This window comes from Rhinopithecus bieti, unplaced genomic scaffold (genome assembly GCF_001698545.2).
Source record: "Rhinopithecus bieti isolate Rb0 unplaced genomic scaffold, ASM169854v2 scaffold_30862, whole genome shotgun sequence".
Taxonomy (NCBI): domain Eukaryota; kingdom Metazoa; phylum Chordata; class Mammalia; order Primates; family Cercopithecidae; genus Rhinopithecus; species Rhinopithecus bieti.
Genome location: NW_016813281.1, coordinates 547099 through 564722, shown reverse-complemented (window position 1 = coordinate 564722; position 17624 = coordinate 547099). Strand labels below are relative to the sequence as shown.

General features: G+C 49.0%; 1 protein-coding gene across 12 annotated transcripts in view; it reads right to left on the bottom strand.

The window, feature by feature from the left end:
* AMPD3 (adenosine monophosphate deaminase 3) overlaps window positions 1–17141 on the bottom strand; it is a 54685-nt gene extending 37544 nt beyond the window's left edge. For 2 of the 12 annotated variants that reach the window (XM_017847925.1, XM_017847936.1), the window contains exons 1-2: window positions 16311–16778; window positions 6265–6490 (exon numbers count right to left, since the gene is read on the bottom strand). In XM_017847925.1, coding sequence (XP_017703414.1) covers window positions 6265–6490; window positions 16311–16332 — 248 coding nt within the window. In that variant the 5' untranslated portion in view covers window positions 16333–16778. Of the gene's footprint in view, window positions 1–6264; window positions 6491–8185; window positions 8261–11573; window positions 11784–12553; window positions 12903–16310; window positions 16779–16901; window positions 17014–17118 lie in introns of those variants that run through there. The other 10 variants (XM_017847927.1, XM_017847928.1, XM_017847929.1 and 7 more) reach the window with 10 other exon arrangements.
* Between the last annotated feature and the right edge of the window lie 483 nt (window positions 17142–17624).

The window sequence follows — 17624 nt, the reverse complement described above, 5'->3', positions numbered from 1 at the left end:
GGAGCTCTTGTAAGGCAGGCCTGGTGGTGACAAAATCTCTCAGCATTTGCTTGTCTGTAAAGAATTTTATTTCTCCTTCACTTATGAATTTTAGTTTGGCTGGATATGAAATTCTGGGTTGAAAATTATTTTCTTTAAGAATGCTGAATATTGCCCCCTCTCTCTTCTGGCTTGTAGGGTTTCTGCAGAGAGATCCACTGTTAGTCTGATGGGCTTCTCTTTGTGGGTAACCCGACCTTTCTCTCTGGCTGCCCTTAACATTTTTTCCATCATTTCAACCTTGGTAAATCTGACGATTATGTGTCTTGGGGTTGCTCTTCTCAAGGAATATCTTTGTGGTGTTCTCTGTATTTCCTGAATTTGAATGTTGGCTTATCTTGCTAGGTTGGAGAAGTTTTCCTGGATAATATCCTGAAGAGTGTTTTCCAGCTTGGTTCCATTCTCCCTGTCACTTTCAGGTACACCAATCAAACGTAGGTTTGGTCTTTGCACATAGTCCCATATTTCTTGGAGGCTTTGTTCATTCCTTTTCATTCTTTTTCCTCTAATCTTGTCTTCTCGTTTTACTTCATTAAGTTGATCTTCAATCTCTGATATCCTTTCTTCCATTTGATCGATTCAGCTATTCATACTTGTGTATGCTTCACAAAGTTCTCATGCTGTGTTTTTCAGCTCCATCAAGTCATTTATGTTCTTCTCTAAACTGGTTTTTCTAGTTAGCAATTCATCTATCCTTTTTTCAAGGTTCTTATCTTCCTTGCATTGGGCTAGAACATGTTTCTTTAGCTCAGAGGAGTTTGTTATTGCATACCTTCTGAAGCCTACTTCTGTCAATTGGTCAAACTCATTCTCTGTCCAGTTTTGTTTCCTTGCTTGCAAGGAGTTATATCATTCAGAGGAGAAGAGGCATTCTGGTTTTTGGAATTTTCAGCCTTTTTGCACTGGTTTACCTCCCCATCTTCGTGGATTTATCTATCTTTGGTCTCTGATGCTGGTGACCTTCAGATGTGGTCTCTGATTGGACTGCTATTCCTTTCTGCTTGTGAGATTTCCTTCTAACAGTCAGGCCCCTATGCCAGAGTTTGCTGGAGGTCCACTCCAGACCCTGTTTGGCTGGGTATCACTAGCAGAGGCTGCAGAACAGCAAAGACTGCCGCCTGTTCTTTCCTCTGGAAGCTTCATCCCAGAGGGGCACTTGCCTGATGACAGCCAGAGCTCTCCTGTATGAGGTGCCTGTCAGCCCCTACTGGGAGGTGTCTCTCAGTCAGGAATACACGGGGGTTAGGGACCCACTTGAGGAAGCAGTCTGACACTTAGCAGAGCTTGAACGCTGTGCTGGGAGGACTGCTGGTCTCTTCAGAACCGTCAGGCAGGGATGTTTAAGTCTGCTGAAACTGTGCCCACAGCTGCCCCTTCCCCCGGGTGCTCTGTCCCAGGGAGATGGGGGTTTAATCTATAAGTCCCTGATTGGGGCTGCTGCCTTTTTTTCAGCGATGCCCTGCCCAGAGAGAAGAAATCTAGAGAGGCAGTCTGGCCACAGCGGCCCTGCTGAGCTGCGGTGAGCTCCACCCAGTTCGAACTTCCGGGTGGCTTTGTTTACACTGTGAAGGTAAAACCTCCTACTCAAGCCTCAGCAATGGCCAACGCCCCTCCCCACACCAAGCTCGAGTGTCCCAGGTTGATCTCAGACTGCTGCTGTGCTGGCAGTGAGAATTTCAAGCCAGTGGATCTTTTTTTTGAGACTTGTTTTGCTCTTGTTACCCAGGCTCAGTGCAATGGTGCAATCTCAGCTCACTGCAACCTCCTTCTCCTGGGTTCAAGCGATTCTCCTGCCTCAGCCTCCTGAGTAACTGGGATTACAGGCACCTGTCACCACACCCAGCTAATTTTTGTATTTTTAGTAGAGACAGGGTTTCACCATGTTGGCCAGGCTGATCTCAAACTCTTGACATCAGGTGATCCACTTGCCTCGGCCTCCCTAAGTGCTGGGATTACAGGCATGAGCCACCACATCTGGCCACCAGTGGATCTTAGTTTGCTGGGCTCCATGGGGGTGGGACCTGCTGAGCCAGACCACTTGGCTCCCTGGCTTCAGCCCCCTTTCCAGGGGAGTGAATGATTCTATCTCACTAATGTTCCAGGTGCCACTGGGGTACAGAAAAAAAAAAAAAAAAAAACAACTCCTGCAGCTAGTTCGGTGTCTGCCCAAACAGCCACCCTGTTGTGTGCTTGAAACCCAGGGCCCTGGTGGTGTAGGCACCGGAGGGAATCTCCTGGTCTGCAGGTTGCGAGGATCGTGGGAAAAGCACAGTATCTGGGCCAGAGTGCACAGTTCCTCAGGCTCAGTCCCTCATGACTTCCCTCGGGTAAGGAATAAAATTCCCCCATCCCTTGTGCTTCCCAGGTGAGGCAATGCCTCACCTTGCTTTGACTCACCCTCCGTGGGCTGCACCCACTGTCCAACTAGTCCCAGTGAGATGAACCAGTACCTCAGTTGGAAATGCAGAAATCATCCACCTTCTGCATTGATATCACTGGGAGCTGCAGACCAGAGCTGTTCCTTTCTGGCCATCTTGCCAGCCTTAACTATATCCTAATTTTTTAAAAATCAATTTTGGTCTGGCTTCTTAAAAAAATACATAATTCCTGCATTCGTCCTCAAAGCATGCTGAACATAATTTAAAGTTTTCTCAATGACTCAGGATCATCACTGTATTATCCAGTTATGATCTCAGAGGTGTGTTATCCCTAAACTACTGTGCTTCAAATTCTTGTGTCTGCTTTTTGTAATTGTTTCCTCTCTCACTGTTGACTGTCAAGTAACAACAATAACAAAACAGGAACATTAATGGTGCTCCAAGCACTGTGCTAAGGATTTTTTGTGTATTAGCTCATTTAATTCTCGCAAGGTACGTCCTTTTATTATTCCAATTTTGTAGTTTAGGAAACCAGCTCAGGCAGTCAAGAGCTTTGACCAAGGCCATTCGTAGTAAGTGACAGGGCTGCCACTTGAACCCAATAGGTCTGACCCCAAAGCCCAGGCTTATGATCACCACACATCATCTCTGTGACCCTGCCTATAGGAGTCTCTCTCCCTACTTCTAATTTGCTTCTTTAAATCTGTCACAGGATAAGAAACAAGATAGCCAGATTATAGAACTCTGTGTAAAGTAAGAATAAATAGGAGATGGGATGGGAGGTGCCACGGACGGAGAGGGAGCTGGGGAGAGGGTGTCCTCCATGAAAATGTTAACTTTTGAACGTTTACATATAAAGGCACCTCTAGTGAGAAGAGAAACTAAAAGACAAAATTGGGTGTGCATGGACCCCAGAAGAGGATGCTGGGGTGTCTGACAGTCCAGGCACCAGGCTTTCTTTCAGGAAAGAAGCTAATGGACAGAGCATGAGCTTTGGCCAGTTTCCCTTCATTTCATTTAGAAGCAACAACTACATTCTAGGGAGCGGCACCTAGTGTCATTCCAGGGTCTACAGACCAGGGAACCAAAGACTCCACCCCTGCCTGAAGAGGGGATAGCCTTGTGGTTGAAGTGTGGGGTCTAGATTCAAAAGATGTGGGCTCTGGTTCTTGCTCTGTCATTTACTCACTATGTGTCTTTGTGAAAGTACATTCAACTTCTCTGAGCCTTCATTTCCTAATCTGCAAAATCAGAATACTAAGAATATCCACTTGATAAGCTTGATGTGAGAATTAAGGAATGAATCCAACCTACACAGGCCAGTACTTAGTCCACAGTTAAGTATTCAATGGCAGGAGTTGCTATTGCTCCCTGTCTTAGCAACAGGAACTCAGAGAAATCGCTTACATTTACTTGGGATGGACTGTAACCACACACTGTCCTAAGCCTTTTACCTGTGGATTCCCTCATTCCTCACAACACCCCATAAAGTGGAGAGCTGTTAGCATCTCCACTTTATAGATGAGGATGAGGCTGAGGCCCAGAGAGGTTTCCAAATTTGCCCAAGATCACAGGGCATGCCAGTGAGTGGCAGAACACAGAGGTCCAAGAAATTGCAGCCACTCTGATGTAGTGTCTGTGGTGGCAATGAGGAGGCAGGATGTCTTCCTCTGCCGGATATCCACTGCCCACCAACAGCTAAGTTCCACACTGGATCCAGTCCTCAAGGAGCTTCTAGTCAAATAGGGCAGACAGATACAAACTAAGACAGCATAGCCTAGGCAAGGACAGAACAAAGTTTTTGGAGAGAAGTTTGCAGGGGAATTTCTGGAAACCACAGAGCACCATTCAGACTTAGAGTAAGAAAGCTTTCATTTCGCCCTGAGTCTGGGCATTGAAAAGAGCACAGTCTCTTCAGCAGATGTCAGGCCCAGTGTCACTCTGTAGTGGAAACTGGTCCTAGAAACTTGTTGTTCCTGGAAATAAAAAATGCCAGGATTCCTTTTCCTCTCATTGTTAAGGGTCTGAAATGCTCAATTTGTAACACACAGAGGGCCCTGCAGACCATTCAGTTGATGAAGTCAGCCCTTCTGTTCCACCCATGGAGTGTGAATGAGAGTCTCCACAGTCATACTCTTCTTGACCCTCCAAGGATGAGCACACTGCTGGGGCTAGGGCCACCCCACCCTATCCAACACAAGGCTGGCACTCAGAGGTTGACCAGTGGCACCAATGACTCCTGCCTTTATGGGCTCACCGTCCTTTCAAGGAAGGAAAGCACTGGTCTTATGAGTGGTGAAGCTCTGTTCTTGCCTTTACACCAGTAGTCAGCTTTTTACTTCTTTCCAAATGAGTTAAGGAAATGCTGAGCTTCTACATAACCAAGACAGGAAAAGACTTGCCTTTAAAACTGAGGCAGTAGCTACTGTGATCACGGACTAGGTCCGAGAAGGTTCAAAGGTCTACCATGTCAACTATTGATGTTTGCAGGGTGGAAGACCAGGCGGAAACTTAGATACAGCCTGGGGTGAGATAAACTGTGAAAGGATGACGTCTTCTCATTACACTTAGACTCCAATCCAAACTTCTTATCAGGGAGCACAAGGCCAGTCTGATCTGGGCCCCACAAGTCCTCCAGCCCTGGCCACAGCACTTCTTCCTTTAACAGACCTCTAACCACATGAGCCTCCTCGAAGAAACTGGGGGGCCTTTGCCCTAGCTGACTCTTCTACCTGGAAGGCCACATAGCTAGCTCCTTTATACCCTGAAGCATCTGCTAAGATGTCACCTCCTTGGAGAGACCTCCCCTGACTTTCCAGTCTAAAAAAGGATTTTCTCTCTCTCTTTCCCCACCTCTCTCTCCCCCAACCCCTTTTCCTCCTTATTCATCCCTTTCATAGCACTTGCACTGCTCCTGGGCCTGTATGCCCTCAGATCCATTCCTTATCCTCTCCTGTGTTTCCCAAGGGTACCAGCAGGATTCTGGCTAGGTTTGGCCCATGGTAGCCACTGGGAGAACCTCGAATGTGCAGGAAGGGTCAGGCTAGGTATTGCCTGCCTCCATCTCTGCCTTGAGAGGCATCTCTGCAGCTGCCACCTCTTCCCCTTGGCTCCAGTTTCCACTGGAAAGGCCACCACAGTTCTACCTTCCCCAGTGTGATCCCACCTTGCCTCCAGCAACACTACTGCTTTCCTTGTCACTCCTGTCCTGGGTAGTAGCTGCTCCTTACTGTGTCTAATCTCTGAACTGCCTCTCTCTCCCCTATTTGGTTTCTCAGCTCTCTATCACCTGTGTAACCAATTCCCTGCATTAAAATTCTAATACTTCATTGGTTTCTGATCTTCTGATTGGACCCTGACTGATAACAGCACTTATCATAACTTGTAATTTTTAAGTTAATTTGTCCAGTTACTTAATTATTGTCTAGACCCAGGGACTTTATCTATCTTGTTCATTATAACATTTCCAGTCCCAGCACAGCACCCGGCAAATAGTAAGCTGCGTTCATTAGTAATGCAAAATGCTTTTCAAGTGATGAGAAGAAGTACAATTGCTGTCTCCTAAGAAATCCTCAAATTTCCAAAAAGGAAAGAGAAACGCCATTTGGAAATGGTGTGTACTTTTACACATCAGCAGCAAAGTGGGTTTTGATATTTTCAGTGTAAGAGAGGCACCGAGACATTCCTCAATAAATAAGAGGTGAGTTAAGTGGTCTTGGTTAAGAAACCAACACAGCTTCGGAGACATACCAGTCTCCATGAGGTGCCTCATATCAGGACACACACCCACAGCCTGCCTGGGTCTGCATGACTCTATGTACACGAAAACCAAGCCTTGGGAACAAACCTTTTTGCGGTCTCCACAGACTTCTGCTCCGCCAGCTCCTTCTGCAGCTCCCTCTCCTTGGCTTCCTTTTGCCCGATGGGGCAGTCCTCTGGGACAGTGAACAGGGACAGTGCATCTTTGCTGTCCTCTTCTCGGAGCACTTTAGCAAACACCTTCTCTGCCAGGAGCCGGACTTGCTCATCCACTTCAGAGATGTTCAGCTTGGGAAACTGCCGCGGCATCTCGGCTAGCAAAGAAAGAACAAGCATTAACTTAATGAATAGCGGGATGCCCTGAGTCAACAGCACCGGGGAGGAGAAGTCACTGAAGTTAGGGCCAGGCCCACCTGGTACTTGGGGTCAGCTGTCTACTTAGGAATTCCGCAGACCAAACCCAGCATGCCAGTTTCAAAATTAGCTCAACAAGTAACTGGATGTGAAGCATGTAGGGCCACTTACGTGTCAGGAGACAGCAAGTGTTCAAAATTCAAAGAATGAACTGTTCAACTAGGTGGGCTTCCATTTTCCCAAACTCAGGGAACCTGCAGCGCCTGGCAGCCCTGCCCTCCTGACTTTGTTCCCATGTTTGAGAAGGGACAAGAGAGTGTTCAGCTCTCCCTCCTCCAGACTATGAGGATACTGTTATAGCTGCAACAATAATCAAACCTCCCTCCCCAGCTTCACAGAGGGGAAGTCCAAAGGCTTTAATAGCTAAGGTCCTACAAGATTACAGCAGAGCCCTGGGAAATCCAAAGCTGCATTCTTCATTACATAAAACAAGGCCTTTTGCTGAAGAGAAAGAATCTGCTGTTGCAGTTCCAAACCCCCTGGAACCCCCTAACGAGACACAGCAAATAAAATAAAGGTTTTAGGACAGGAACACTCTTTACCCAGCTGAAAACTCACTCTCTCAAAGAAGCTTTCTCTATCTACCTCCTCACATACTGATTCCTTACTAACAGTCACAGGCCTCAAGCACCTGCTTGGTTGGTTGGGTTTCATTCTTGCTTGCTTGCTTTCTTCATTTCCTTATTTCTTTCCTTTTTTGCAATTACTTATATAGCACTTAATATGTACCCTCTGGCCAGGCGCAGTGGCTCACGCCTGTAATCCCAGCATTTTGGGAGACCGAGGCAGGCGGATTACCTGAGGTCAGGAGTTTGAGACCATCCTGGCCAATATGGCAAAACCCTGTCTCTACTAAAAATACAAAAAAATTTGCTGGGCGTGATGGTGGGCACCTGTAATCCCAGCTGTTTGGGAGGTTGAGGCAAGAGAATCGCTTGAACCTGGGAGGTGGTGGTTGCAATGAGCCAAGATTGAGCCACTTCACTCTAGCCTGGGTAACAGAGTGGGACTCTGTCTCAAAAAGAAAAAAAAAAGTACACTCTGGGGCCGGGTGTGGTGGCTCACGCCTGTAATCCCAGCACTTTGGGAGGTCAAGGCGAGAGGACTTCTTGAGCCTAGAAGTTTGAGACCAGCCTGGAAAACATGGCAAAACCTCATCTCTAAAAAAGATTTTAAAAATTAGCCAAGTATGGTGATGCCTGTAATCCCAGCTGCTAGGGAGGTTGAGGCAGGAGGATCTCTTGAGCCAGGGAGGTTGAGGCTGCAGTGAGTTATGATCGTACTACTGCACTCCAGCCTGGGAGACAGGGTGAGACTTCATCTCAATTTTAAAAATAATATATATATATATATGTGTGTGTGTGTATACTCTGCAAAGAACTTCATACTTAATAACTCAGTTAATCTTATTATTCCCACTTGACAGATGAGAAAATGAAGGCATAGAGAGCTAACATACCCAGAGTCACACTTTTAATAAGTTAGCAGAGATTTGTGCTGTTCTCAGCCTTTCTTCCTCATCTGTTTCCTCTCTGATCCTCAGCTCAGGGATCTGAACCCAGGCACCTGGTTCCCACCTCTGTGCCCTCACCTACCATGCTGTGCTGCTTCTCTTTGTCCATGTACGTGTCTGGGCAGGGGCTCCTCACAGTCCCCAGCATAACACTCCTGGAATGGATTAATACTGCACACTTTTCGACAAGCCACCCTCGCTGGAAGCAGCTCTGGAAGAGGAGTTTCCCATCTATCTATGACGACAGTTTCTTTAAGGTTGATTTAAAGAGAGAAGTGGTTTTGTGGACCAGACAGACAAGGATGAAGGTGAGACAGATCTCCGCTGCCGTCCGGCAAGGAGAAGTGCAACTACAGGGGAGAGGAACATACTAGGCCATCTTGGGACATTCTCTGGCCTCACAATGTTCTCATCTGTGAGATAAAGGGATTGAGCTAAGTGGTCTCTAAGGCCCTCTCAGCTCTAAGTGGCATAATTCTAGGTACCAGAGTGATTTCCGGTGCCTGAGGAGGGCTTGCTGCTCTGAGTCTGAGTGGCTTATGGGACTAAGTCATGACACAGACAGGAAGGAGGAAAGCAGGCTAGTAACAGGCAATCAGAGCGAGGTCTGTGGCTCCCTTAACTCTGAGACCCAAGGACCTGCCACTCCCTGATGAGGGGAGTGGGAGGGAGCCGGTGGGGAAGAACCTCTCAGCACACAACTGTCTAGGGAGCAGATACCAAGACAGTGAGGCCTGGCCTCTGCAAAGAGGAAGAGGAACAGAGCTGACTGTGGAGATTTTCATATCTTGATAGCAGAGAGTGGGGAAGCTGGAGGCCATCAAAGGAGGTGACAGGGGAGAGAAAGTCCGGAACAGCACAAAGAACCAGACCCAGGAGGCTCCATCAGGCTGAAACGAAGCTGGATCCTCACCTCCCCCTCTTATTCCAAGGCCACAAGTCAAGAGCATTGTCCCAAAACCTCACATTGCATCTCAGAAGAAGACATCCAACAGGCCCAGGCAAAAGGCTGCAAATGCCATACAGCACCACACCATTTGACTAAGCAACTCCACTTCTAGAAATTTCTTTTAAAAAAAGAATCCTAGGAATGAAAAGCACAAGGATATTTACCTGCATTCTTTACATAAATAGCTTTAAAATGCCCAAATTAGAGCATACTCACTTGAAAAAGATGTTAAGTAATGAGAATTATAATTATGAGGATGGTGCAATCACATAAAAAAAATAAAAATACAGTAAATGAAAAAATTAATACATAGAACTGTACCCATGCTTTATTTATAGTGATAAGAAAATGCATCCCTTTATGGGCAAGACCTGCAAGAGATTCACGCACTCAAAATGACCAGGTGGCAGGGCTGCCTGTGTGTGAGAGGATATTTTATTTTCACGATGAATGCTATTATAATGCCATTTTTAACAAACACACAAAGAGAATAGAAAGAAAACGAGTAGACTTAAGACTCTATGAAATGAGAGAAAAATAAGAAAGCAAATCAAACTGCTTTTTCTGGCAGGTTTTGGCAATTAGGGCTCCCTCCTTAATTGCCAAAGGGAGGGAGGGAGCATCACCATACCTGGCTAATTTTTTCTTTTTTTTTAGAGATGAGGTTTTGTCATGTTGTCCAGGCAATTTGGGAGGCCAAGGAGGAAGGATCACCTGAGGCCAGGAGTTCGAGATCAGCCTAACCCACACTATTGAGAGACCAGGCCAAAGGGAGTTTCACCATTGAGACCTATCTCTGCATTAGCTCCTACCCTGGACAGAAGCCGTCCACCACCACCAGCAGCTTCATACCTCCTCCATGCCCTCAGATGCACACAGGCCTGACTCAGACACCCCCAATCAGGCTCCCTTGGCAATGAGTATTTGCGGGGGGAAGGAAGTCCTTGATGTCTGAGGGCTCTTCTGCCAGATCTTGCCATGTTTGTTCACGAAGCATTTATCTATTATTTATTTATTTAGAGACAGGGTCTCTGTTGCCCAGGCTGGAGTTCAGTGGCACAATCACAGCTTACTGCAGCCTCGACAGGGCTCAGGTGATTCTCCTACCTCAGCCTCCTGAGTAGCTGGGACCACAGGCACACACCACCCTGCCCGGCTAATTTTTGTATTTTTAGTAGAGATGGGGTTTTACCATGTTGGCCAGACTGGTCTTGAACTTCTGGTCTCAAGTGATCCGCCCGCCTTGGCCTCCCAAAGGTCTAGGATTATAGGTGTGAGCCATCACATCGGCGCACAAAGCATTTCTAGCTTGCTCCAATCAACTAAACATACTTTTCAGGACACAGCTTTCTATAAAAGATCTTCCTTTCTCTTTAGCTTAAATCAACCTTTCCCAAACTGGATGCCATAAGAAATTGATACCTGTTGCTGGTAAAACAGGTCCTGTGGTCAGTTATTGGGAGATGCTGCATTCCACAGCCCCTCAACTCACATTCACAAGGCTCATTAAAAATCAAGGATCAGAGAGTAGTGTTACCATACAGAACGCTTTTGTTTTACGGAGCCCTTTTGTTTCACAGAACCCGTAAAAATCTTCTGCAGAACTACTACCAGTGTCTTAAATAGTTGGTAGATAATTCATTCCAAGGCCGGGCGCAGTGGCTCATGCCTATAATCCAAGCAATTTGGGAGGCCAAAGAGGATCGCTTGAGGCCAGGAGTTCGAGATCAGCCTGGGCAACATGTTGGAACCTCGTCTCTACAAAAAGTAGAAAAAAAAAATAGCCAGGTGTGGTGGTACGCACCTGTAGTCTCAGCTATTTGGAAGGCTGAGTTGGGAGGATTGCTCGAGCCCTGGAGGTGGAGGCTGCAGTGAGCCAATGATGGCACTGCTGTACTCCAGCCTGGGTGACAGAGCAAGACCTTTTCTCAAAAAAGCAAAACAAAGCAAGAAACAACAGCAACAACAACAGAAGAATTAATTCCATATCTTAGCATGGACCAAGTAATCCCCTTGGGGTGCTGCAGGCCTTAGCAGCTGCTTGCATATCTGCTGCCTTCTGGATGTCCTTGGCAGACAGGTCCCACCTGCCAACCTGTCCCTCCAGAGTGTCTCTCCTCTCAGACCCTTCAGACACCTGCCAGGCCAGGCATGACAAGGAAAGCCCACTCTGCAGATGCCAAGCTGAGCTTCAGCTCCAGCTGCCTGTTTGCGCCTGGCTTCCAACCATTTGTCAGCTGAAGCTAGCAGGCTTGGGAGGCTCAGCTGTGAATTCACCAGCATCAGTCAGCCAGTGATACAGCTTATCTCACTGTTACATGCAACACGTTCCGATGAACTTGAAGAAGAGTCACAAAGTTAGAAAGTTCTAAAACACTGCCAGTTTCAACAAACAGTAACTTTTCATGGTGCCACAATCCCTCCAGAAAGGAAACCCAGTGCCACTGAAATTCCCTCCTTATACAAAGGAAGCTGGTTGCTACTCTTGCCAGACTCCCCTCGCAGAAGCCCCGACACAGACCTGAGCCTGGCTCCATGACTGGTCCTGAAGATGCCACTCAAGCGATGCACTCGGGCCAGGTGCTGCCTGCCGCCCAGGAGGCTCAGCTGAGTCAGTGCGTGCGTGCGTGCAGCTGGCTAGGTCCTGTCTGCCGGCTGGAGTGGGAGGTCTCTGTTTTGCATATCTGTGAGCAGCAGTGAGCCAGAGCAGGAAAAGCCTGGGCTGGAAATTCTTTCGTGAAAATGAAATACAAGTGGAAAATTTCCAAGATCCCTGAAGTCCCCAGGTAATGCCAGTGATCTAAGGCAAAATGGCTGTGGTATCCCGAATGTAGTGTTCTGGCCCTCTTCACAGCCCTCATAAGAAGAAACTAAAGCCGCGGCTTCCTCATTACAACAGTAAACTCAGCCATCCTGCCCAGCTGCAGGAGATAAGCCACAGCCTCCCTCTAACGCCCGGCCTCCTCCTGAAAGCTGAGTAGCAACGAGCGATATAATCACCTTTGCTGCTTCCGTTCTGAACGTGCTTCAGGCCTGGCCAGACAACTGGGTCCATTTTATCAAGGGGATTTGTCTCAGGTACAGCCCGCCTTGCCTCTTCTCAGAAAGCCCCCCCAAAAGCAACCCTCCCGAGGGCACCCCAGAACTGGCAGGGGGAGCTTTCAATCCCAGTTGCTAATACAATTTTCTCCATCCCCTCCTCCTCCTCTGGAAGGGAAAGACCATGAACTGCTTCCACCTTTCCCAGGAAAGCACTGCAGGGAGACTCAGAGAGCGGGAACTGCCTCAGCAGAGAGGCAGACAGCGGACAGGGGCAGGCTAGGATGAAAAGCTGACAGCCCCATCCCACTCCTTCGTTTCTTCCCAGAAAGAAGCCTACATCACAGGTGACTGCGAAGCCTGACAAGCTTTACCAGAACCCCCACCCCCATCCACACACACAGAAAAGGAGTACACCCCAACTGACCCACCGGAGCCCACCCCAAACCCTCCCCTGCTTACAGCTGCTCACGGCTCCCACATGGGCCTCCAGCTTGGAGTGCTGGCTGGACTCTGCCACTCCTAGAGAAGGTGGAGCCTGCCTCAAGTGACCCACAGGAGTAGTCCTCTAAAACCAAGCAGGGTTAATTAAAATGGCATCACAGGGTGCAAAGCTCTGATCTTCATCTGCCCTTTAGAAGAGTGAGAAGGCTCAGAACAGACACACAGCCTCCCAGTGACTTAGGCAAATCGCGTGGGTCTGGGAAATAACCATGAGCAAAATGGCTATTTCTGTGGTGCTGTTGAAATCCTGGGGAGAAGAGTCCAGGAAGAATGGGTCAGTTGTTTACCGGGAGGCTAGCTGTAACCCTGACTTAGGCCTGAGTCACCTCTGCATGTCCAATCGTGAGGTTGTGTCTTACAGAGCTCACATCATAATTCCTTGGTGCACAGAGCAGTATTACAGGGTTGACACATGATCCTCGGGCTGCTGCTAGGCTTTAGCTACCCAGAGATTATGACCCACCTGTCCTCACAGCTGTTTCATAAACAGTGCAATCAGCAGGCTATAAGCAACCTAGAGGGAAGGTAATATTTATTCATTAAACAATTAAATGAACTTACAGTATGAGAAAAAAATGCAAGCCCTTAGTACTATTCTGCCAGAAGGAGGAGGGGCCGATGATTTTTTTCTGCTAGTGTTTTGGGGAAGGGGGAGGTAGAGTGGGGACTGCAATGGAAGGATTCCAGCCCAAGGATTTAAGTCCAACACATTCAGGGAATTTTATTCTGCACCTTTAACCAGATCCCAACTAGCCTTAGTCTAAACAAGCATTTTTCAAAGTGCAGTCTGCAGAACTTGAAAGGTCAGAAGACTTGGAAAATACTGCATCCCATAGTCCCTTATGGGTTTTCATGCACAATTTCTACTAGCAGATTCAACACTTGAGAATTCCTGCAGTAAAGAAAGCTGCTTAACTTTGTTTAACTCGACCCACTTATTTGACCATCCTAGAACTGCTATCATAGGAAAAAAACACCTATTAATATCTTGTGGCATGGGCTTTGGGAAACACCCTCCACCTTGAGTCTTCATTTTCCAACTTAGAGAAAGCTACCTTCCTGGAGCCCAGTTTACAGGTATGAGACCCATTGCATCAGGTTCAGACAGAAACCAGCAGCAGCTCCACTAAGATGACACAGGTTGTAACAATGGCCAAGGGTCCTGCTGAAGCCAAAAGGAGGGAAGACTCTCCAGAACATGAGCAGTTTAGAAGAAAAATACAGTTCTGTCCCAGAAGAGCAAGCTCTTCTCAGGACCTCGCAATTCCACCTTGAGCCTAACTTGTTGCTGCTCCTCCAGCCAAGATGTCTCTGTGGACTGAAGACCACTGATCCCAAGCTGAAGCCTTATTTCCATTTCGAACAAACATCAAGACAATTTATGATAACCAGACACAGGGCCTGCTTCTCCTGCCCGAGAGACTAGATTGCATCCCCTTTTATCACTTAAGCACCCCTTACAAACTCTAAAAGACAGAAGAGGATGGAATCAAAATGTGCCTCATCAAGAAAGATAACGGCTGGGCATGGTGGCTCATGACTGTAATCCCAGCACTTTGGGAGGCCGAGGCAAGGGGATCACGAGGTCAGGAGATTGAGACCATCCTGGCCAACAAGGGGAAACCCCATCTCTACTAAAAACACAAAAATTAGCCCGGCGTGGCAGTGAGCGCCTATAATCCCAGCTACTTGGGAAGTTGAGGCAGGAGAATCGCTTGAACCCAGGCGGTGGGAGTTGCAGTGAGCTGAGATTGTGCCACTGCACTCCAGCCTGGGTGACAGAGTGAGACTCCATCTCAAACAAATAAACAAAAAAATAAACTCCAGCCAGACTCCCTGCATTTCAATCCTGTTCCACCACTTAGTTGCATGACCTTGGGCAAGTTAAATAACTTTTCTGTGGCTCAGTTTTATTCCCTATAAAGTGGGGATAATAAAAAGCCAATCTCATAGGTTGCCATGACAATAAGCATACGTAAAGTGTTTAGACTGGTACCTGGCATAGAGTATGTGTTTTATAAGCATTATCTGCCAACATCATTGTCATTATCATTATATCAGATACGAGAGCGTATAACTAGGAAAATGAACATGAAATTTTATCTAGACACTGAATCCTTTTATTCAACCTTATTTATTGAGCACCACCATGTGCCTGGCACTCTCCATTTCTATTACCTGGGTGCAGGAAGAAGGAAAACATATTTAAATGTGAAGCCAGATCAGCAGAAGGAACATCCTTCTTCCCTATGAATGGTACTTCTCAGTGACTGTACACAGCCAGGACTCCAGCACGAGCTCATCTTCCCATGCCCCAGTCAGTTCCTTACAAATCAAAAGCCCAAAGCAATTGTCTGCTGTCCTAGATATGCAACCAGCATACAGAAGAACTAAGAGATTATTGTACCTGGTGGAAGAATCATGGAGGCCAATGGGCAGCTTTAGGGGAGAAAGGGTATCTCCCTGTTAACCTGAAGGCTACATATTATCTGCCCATGACATTTTCAACACCTGAGACAGATTTTGAGGTCATTTGAACAGTGATCCAGTCAGTGTAGAGGCAAAAAAATAAAAAATAAAAGATAAAAAAAAAAAGCCTTATCTCTCAAAGGGCTTCTTGACCTAGCTGAGAGCTAGGAGAACCTTAGAAGACTGAGGCTGAGCTAAGGATGGGGCTGAGAGGTCAAAGAGTCTCCCAGCCACCACCTATGCAAGAGTCATCATTCCTAGAGAGGGCAGTCCCATACCATCATCTTCAGAGCAAGCCAGGCCCCATGGAGCTGCAGCCAAGCCAGGTCAACTACCCGCAGACCTGCTGTCAACAGTCCCAGAGGTGCGAAGTGACAGAGGCTCCATCTGCCTGGCTCAATGGCTCCACTAACACTCGGCCTTAATGCTGCACAGCCAAGGAAAGAATTTCTCCTCTGCAGGTTCCAGCTGCAGGTAGCTTTTCCACGACGATGGCCAAATGTTGGTCACCACATCCAGAGGAAAGCCAGCAAGGGCTCAAGACCATGCTAAAATCCCTCCTTGTTCTGCCCCGCTCCTTTTTTGATGTGTCGACATCAAGCTTTCAGCCACATACAGTTTGGGGAAATGATACTCTAGTTAGCAAGCCTCTCCTACTCCAAGGCCTCTCAAAACTCTCCCCAACGACCTCTGCCAGCCTAGACCAGCCATTAGCAGCTCTGCTGGCAAAGCAGCTACCAGAAGATCAAGGGCAGAAAGACTGCCAGAGCCCAAGGCTGTACACCTCCCTTGCTGGGAGATAGCCAAAGGTAAGGATGAAGGCCTCAAATGACCTCATCACCCTATCATCCAGTCTATCCCCCGCCTCCAGGTAGAAGTCCACCTCAGCTGTCCACATCCAGCCATCCCTCAAGCACCTAGAAACATGTCCAGGCGCTTAAGGGCAGGCAAGTCCCAGTCCCTTAATTTCTCTAAACCTTGCCATTCCATTCTAGGCCGCCAGGGAATCGGGATGCTGCCGGCTCACCTGAGGCTGCTGGGGTCGGGCCACCGCAGAGGCAGAGGCAGGGACAGGGACAGGAATAGGGGACAGGGCAAGGGACGAGACCGGGTCGGTGCCACCGCCTCTGCGAGCAGGGAAGGCAGAAGCCGCGGTTCAGACCCCAGGGCGCTGCCGATTCCCGCCTGGGCCGCAGGGTCCGCGGGGCTGGCCCAAGGTCAGCAGCGCAGCCTCGCGCGCACTCACCCGGTTCTGAGGACAGGGCCATGCTGCGGCCGAAGGGGACGGCCGCAGGGCTGGAGCAAAGGGGATGCGCTGGGCAGGGCGGAGCGGGGCTGCCGGGCACTGAGGCCAGCCGGGGCCGGGGCCGGACCAGGCCGCGCCCCACAGCAGGCGCGGGGGCCGGGCGTTCAGAGGGTGCAGCCCTGCGGATCACCGGCCGGGCGGGCCCCGCGAGAGCAGGGAAGGCCGCCTCCGCAGGGAGGAAGCCAGCCAGCCGCGTGTAGCCCCCGTCAGTGCCCTACCTGGGCGCGGAGCGGAGCAGAGAGAGCCGAGGGGCTACCTGAAGCGCCCGGGCCGCGCGGCCAACGGGAAACTTGAGAGCAGCAGGAGCGCGGCGGCCTCCAGGGCCCTTGGCCGGAAGCACCCGCCGTCTCCTGGGCTCCGCCGGCCCGCGCCGCAGCCCGGGGCAGACGCCAGCCGGCTCCCAGACCTCAACTGCGCTGGGCTCCCACACAGCTCCCCGTGCCGCCCGGGCTTGCCCGACGTCCTCCCCTCCCCACACAACTTTTCCCGGGGCGAGACTCTGGGGGTCTTGGCCCCACACAGGTGACTTACTCCCTGTAGCTGCAGAAACCCGCAAGCATCGGTTTCTTCCAGGCGTTCTTCTGGTCACTTAGATACACACACACACACACACACACACACACACACGCACACACATGCACATGCTCCCTCTCCAACCCTCCGCGCTCTGCCTTCACCCGCCCTTCAAAGTCTGAATGACCCCCTAGTTGCCAAAGCCACTGGGTGCCGTGCAGCCTCCCTCGCTCACCTCTTCCTGGCATCTGAGCCTGCTGACGACGTCTTCCTTCCTGAAACTCTTGGAGTGCAGTTTCCAAAGTTGGCACTCGCGGCCCCCACCTCCGAATTTTTCACATACCTGGGTACCTACAGCTTCTCCACCTCCGCGGCCTGGCTTTTCTTTGTGGTCCCACCCCAGGGTCCCACTGTGCCAGCCCCCTCTCCCACTCTGAGGCCCACTCTGGGCATCTCAGCCACTCCCATGGTTTTAACAACCTCCTGCCTGATGATGACTCTTGAACTTCATCTCTAGTCCAGAATGCCCCCGAGCTGCTGAAGATGTTGAATCTAACTGTCTAGGGAACATCTCTAGAGCTTCCTAGCCCCAAGGAAGCTGTCCAGACCCAAACTCCTAATTGCTTCCCAGGAAAACGCCAGAGCCTGCTTCTGTGTTTCCAGTCTTAGTCCAATCGACTTCTGTGTTTCCAGTCGGCACCACCATGGGGCCACAGTTGGGAGCCATTCTTGACTCAGTCT